Here is a 4,846-nt window from a genome sequence, read left to right on the forward strand (position 1 = left end):
CATGCATGCATGAAAAATTCCATTCTATTATGCTATTAATATTTAATTCGTACATTCGTTCAAAAACTATCATTTCAAATATTCAGGTTTCATATATAACCAAGACCTCATTTTCGCAACAACGCGCGAGGCATCATCTAATTCTAAAAATGGCCGGGCGTTAGTGTGCATGCAGATCCGGCCTCGTTGGCTTTCCGGATTAGCTGTAACACCGCGGCCCGCTAATTAATGATGACACGAGGAGTAGGCAGCTTCGTTCGCAGCGGAGTCGTTGGGTACTTAATAATAACCAATGAATCATGAATTAACGAGCAGTAGTGTGGAGCACGTGAGACGGTGGCGGTCTCATGATTTATTTCTTCTCTAGCCTGTAGCCAATCTCACGACGGCCTAACTTTTTTTTTCCGGAGGGAACATGACGGCTTAACGGAAGGAAGGGAGCGGGCGGGCGGGCGGGCGGCCAGCCTAGCATCGCACAAGAAAAGAAAAGCGACCCGGCCCAACTGCCGTGCCCACGGATTTGTTTTTCATTTTTTTTCGGAGGAGAGAGAGGGGGGAAAAGCGACGCGTTACGCCACGTCACCCGCGCCCCAACAAACTCCGCCATTTTCTTTTGCGGAGGAAAAGTAGAGAGAGAAGGTCCAAGTTCCGAGTCCTCCCTCCGTCCCCGTCTTCCTCCTCCAGCGACTGCTTCTTCCCACCGGCCGCGCCGCCCCACCGACCGGACCCAACCACCGCCGCGCTCCGCTTGACTCCTCCCTCCCTCCGCCCGCTCCTCGGAGGCACAGGTACGTGCTCAGCGGTCAGCGCCGTCGCGTGCTGCCTCGCCTCGCCGTGGGCGCGTGGGTGCTGCTGCGTTGGCCGCGCGCGGCCTCGGATGTATCCGGCCGGTGGTTTGTTGCGCTAGTAGGCTCCCGGCTCGGCCGGCGGTGCGGGCAGATTTGGCCCCCGCCGCCTTTTTGGTCGCGGTCGCGGTAGTGGGGGATTTGTCAGAGTTCTCGGGATTCTTTCCCCTCTGTATGGGTGGGATTTACTCTAGATGCCGTCGGACTGTTCTCCATTTCGCGATGCGGGCTGCTTTGGCTCCGCCCTTCCGTAGATTGACTGCCGCGCGCGTGATCCTGCGGAGAGCGTGCCTCGCGCGATCTTATCGTGATCTGATGTTTCTCACCTGTCAATTTCGTTGTCGCAGGTCGGGGGCGCTCGATTCGGCGCGCTGCCTCGCCGGACACGCCAGCTCTGGGTGTGGGTGGAGGCACAGCTCGGCTCCCCGCTGTGGTGCTGCGACGGACCTAGGGTTTACTGTTCAGCAGCAGCAGGGTGAGGTGGCACCTCCTGCTGCCGGGGACCCAGGGGACGAGGCAGCTTAATTCGGCGTCCGTGTCGGGGAGATTTGGACTGATCTGGGTGGTAGTATGATCAAGCAGATCCTTGGGCGGTTCCCTAAGAAGCCGTCCAAGTCCGGGGACAAGGATCCGATCGGACGGTCAGGCGCCTCCGTGTCCAACCCTCCGAGAGGCGCGGAGAGGGCATCCGGCCACACGCCAATTATCTCCAGCTCTGGGCTCAGCTACGGCGGCGGCCAGCATCCGGGTAACGGAAACAACTCGAGGGTCAACAATGGCAATTCATCGGCCTTCGAGCTGCTCCCGGGCTTTAAGGATGTCCCCAACGCCGAGAAGAATAACCTCTTTGTCAAGAAACTGAACCTGTGCTGCGTCACGTTTGACTTCAGCGACCCGACAAAGAGCATGAAGGAGAAGGAAGTAAAACGACAAACTCTGTTGGAGCTCGTGGACTATGTCGCCTCGGCCAATCAGAAGTTTCCGGAGATAGTTATGCAGGAGACCACGAGGATGGTTTCTCTGAACCTGTTCAGGACGCTGACCACCCCTCCCAGGGAGAACAACATTTCAGCCTATGATTTGGATGAGGATGAGCCTGTGATGGACCCTGCTTGGTCGCACTTGCAGATTGTTTATGAGTTGTTCTTGAGGTTCATTCAGTCTCCGGAGACTGATGCCAAGCTGGCTAAAAGGTACATCGATCATTCCTTTGTCCTCAGGCTACTTGATCTCTTTGACTCTGAAGACCCCAGGGAGAGAGAGTACCTCAAGATGATACTCCATCGTGTCTATGGAAAGTTCATGGTTCATCGGCCAGTTATTAGGAAAGCCATCAACAACACCTTCTACCAGTTCATCTACGAAACTGAAAAGCACAATGGAATTGCAGAGCTACTGGAGATCTTAGGGAGCATCATCAACGGGTTTGCGTTGCCACTTAAGGAAGAGCATAAATTGTTCCTTATCAGGGCCTTGATTCCACTTCACAAGCCAAAGTGCATTGCAATGTACCATCAACAGTTGTCTTACTGCATTACGCAGTTCGTTGAAAAAGATTGTAAACTTTCAGACACAGTTATCAGGGGCCTACTGAAATATTGGCCCATCACAAACAGCAACAAGGAGGTGATGTTTTTGGGAGAGTTAGAAGAGATACTAGAAGCTACACAGCCTGCAGAGTTTCAGAAATGCATGGTTCCTCTTTTCCGCCAGATTGCACGTTGTCTGAACAGCTCTCACTTTCAGGTAATATTAACCGCACACGGTACCTTTTTTTATTAGAAGTATACATCTATTTGTGTTGCTTGATGCTTCATTTTCCATTTCTTCTGTTGTGTAATTTTGATCTGTCCTTTTGTCCCTGGATAGGTAACAAATAAATAGTGATAAAATCTCATTTTATTTATTATGTTTCTATTCAAGACATGGTAGTGCAGATTTAGTATTTGTATTGTGTCAATTTATCCGGTGGCTGGTCTGTCTAGAATTAGTGCACACGTTACCTTATTGCACGGAATGTCATATTTCCAGCTCACTGCTTTGTATTTGAAACGACACTTTTGTGATAGTTTTCTCTATTCCATACTTTTCCGTTTACTTTCAGGGCCTCCTTTTTTAGAGCGCCCTGTTATTTTGTGCTAATGACACGCAGTGCGGTGCTGCACGCAATCTCTGACATCACAGCTTCGCCAAAAAGCCGTTTTTTATTTAATTTTAGACATAAATGCTGCATGTTTAAGTCGTCATGGAGCACTGCTGGGCTCCCAGCACTATGACTGAAACATGCTAGCAGAATAAATATGCCAAAGTAAAACTTATACGATTAGTTTTAATAATGGTTTGGCAGTTCTCTGGTTAGTGACATTGTCACAGAAGCAAACTCTATCAGCTGTTTATGGCTTTTGCCTACAATGGGCACCTGACAAGATTCTGTTTAGGAGATGTCTGTTTCGTGTGGGCCATTATCCTATGGCCTAATTCAGGGACTTCACTTGCACTTTATTCCATCAAAAGCCCTTGTGGCACATCTTGAATCTGTCAGAATTTTGAAAAGCTGATGCTTCTGGTTCTTTATTCTCATTCTTCATGATTATGTGAATAGAACCTTTACTTTGTTGTTGGAGAAGGCACTCATGAATGCACATGCTAGCATGCTTGAAGTCGCAGAACCAGAGTATATCATTAACTGGTGAATTGTAGCTAATGGTGCTTATGCCACTTCCAGGTTGCTGAGAGATCATTGTTTTTGTGGAACAATGACCATATCGAGAGTTTGATCAAACAAAACAGCAAGGTGATATTGCCTATCATATTCCCTGCACTGGAGAGAAATTCCAGCGGGCACTGGAACCCAGCTGTGCAAAGCCTCACTCTTAATGTGCGCAAATTGTTCTCTGATCATGACGCCGGACTGTACACCGAGTGTCTGCGGAAATACGAAGAAGCCAAAGCCAAAGAGAAGGAGAATAAATTGAAGCAAGAAGCCACATGGAAACGCCTAGAAGAGATTGCGTCATCAAGAGCAACCAGTGGAGAGGCTGTGCTCGTCCATCGAACCTTACCCCGTCAATCTTCAGCTGTGTAGCTAATTATTCAAGTGGTAAAGATGTTCTCCTTTTCTTTTCTTTTCTTTTTCTGCTGGGTAGTTTGTAGCTCGTGCAATTGTGTCTAATGTAAGAATTTCTTGAATCAGTAGGGGGTCCTCCAGAGATTCGTGAAACATTGTACATGATTGAATTGTATATACAAGGTATATTAGGCAGGCAAATCGACAGGAGATCTGAGAAGCCAGGTGGTGGGTTTGGCGCAGCACGGGAGCATCATCATTTCTTGGTCCTGAGCCTCGGCGGCTTCTCTCGGCATGCTGAGATCTGCGGTTCATTGCTATATCCTTTATCCTTGTCGGAATTCGGTCACAGTCTGTTTCTCCCATGGAAGGGTTTGTTGTGGAAGCAAATGGTCGGTCGTTGTTGTTGGTGGGTAGATCTCTAGTTAGAGAGGTAGAGAGAAGTCGGTCTTCATTTCAAAACGAGTCATGGTTGTTCTCGAGTCGGCATGGTTGTAAAAAATGGAAGCAAAGTTTTCTTTTCCTGTACAATATAACCAAAATATTTTCTCACAGAACGTGTGAGGTGCATTCATTTTATTATTATTATATGGCGTTCTGTCTTGTTGGAGGAATTCTGAATTGGCCATTTTAACCTGATGAAACTCTAGGATACTCTTTATTAAAATTCGCTGTTCGTCGCCATAGCGTCAACTACATCTGTCTCACAAATCACACTGGATTCAGAACAAGGTGCTGGTCACAGTTCAACTGAATTACAACAGCCACCACAAGACTGCTGCTGCTGCTGAATGCTGAAGATGATGATGATGATGATGATGCTGGCGCTCGCTCAGTTGCCGTGGCCTTTCCTGGCGGCGGCGAGCAGGGAGCCGAAGGATGGGCGGATGAAGGTGCCCGCGGCGTCGCGGACGAAGATGCCGGCGCCGACCTT

General features: G+C 48.9%; 2 protein-coding genes across 4 annotated transcripts; one reads left to right on the plus strand and one right to left on the minus strand.

Moving 5' to 3' along the window:
* The first annotated feature begins 575 nt into the window (after positions 1 to 575).
* On the plus strand, positions 576 to 4,522 carry LOC125528017 (serine/threonine protein phosphatase 2A 57 kDa regulatory subunit B' theta isoform-like). Of its 3 annotated transcripts, none has more exons than XM_048692530.1 (4): positions 576 to 788; positions 1,193 to 2,591; positions 3,571 to 3,945; positions 4,039 to 4,522. In XM_048692530.1, the coding sequence occupies exons 2-3, from the start codon at positions 1,416 to 1,418 to the stop codon at positions 3,928 to 3,930; spliced, it is 1,536 nt and encodes a 511-aa protein (XP_048548487.1). In that variant the 5' UTR covers positions 576 to 788; positions 1,193 to 1,415; the 3' UTR covers positions 3,931 to 3,945; positions 4,039 to 4,522. The 3 variants fall into 3 exon arrangements, with proteins under 3 accessions (XP_048548487.1, XP_048548488.1, XP_048548486.1); XM_048692531.1 differs by having other exon boundaries at positions 4,042 to 4,522; XM_048692529.1 differs by having other exon boundaries at positions 3,571 to 4,522.
* A 26-nt stretch (positions 4,523 to 4,548) lies between these two features.
* On the minus strand, positions 4,549 to 4,824 carry LOC125528019 (GDSL esterase/lipase At3g48460-like; the record flags this gene model as incomplete). The annotated part of the gene is given in 1 exon segment (XM_048692532.1): positions 4,549 to 4,824. A coding segment is annotated over 1 exon segment (80 nt), but the record flags the coding sequence as incomplete, so codon positions are not given.
* Between the last annotated feature and the right edge of the window lie 22 nt (positions 4,825 to 4,846).

This window comes from Triticum urartu, unplaced genomic scaffold (genome assembly GCF_003073215.2).
Source record: "Triticum urartu cultivar G1812 unplaced genomic scaffold, Tu2.1 TuUngrouped_contig_4573, whole genome shotgun sequence".
Taxonomy (NCBI): domain Eukaryota; kingdom Viridiplantae; phylum Streptophyta; class Magnoliopsida; order Poales; family Poaceae; genus Triticum; species Triticum urartu.

Excerpts from the sequence above, each read along its gene's own strand:
- LOC125528017 (XM_048692529.1), top strand. The coding sequence starts at position 1,416 with ATGATCAAGCAGATCCTTGGGCGGTTCCCTAAGAAGCCGTCCAAGTCC. Across the intron at positions 2,592-3,570 it reads TGAACAGCTCTCACTTTCAG|GTTGCTGAGAGATCATTGTT; the intron begins GTAATATTAACC and ends TGCCACTTCCAG.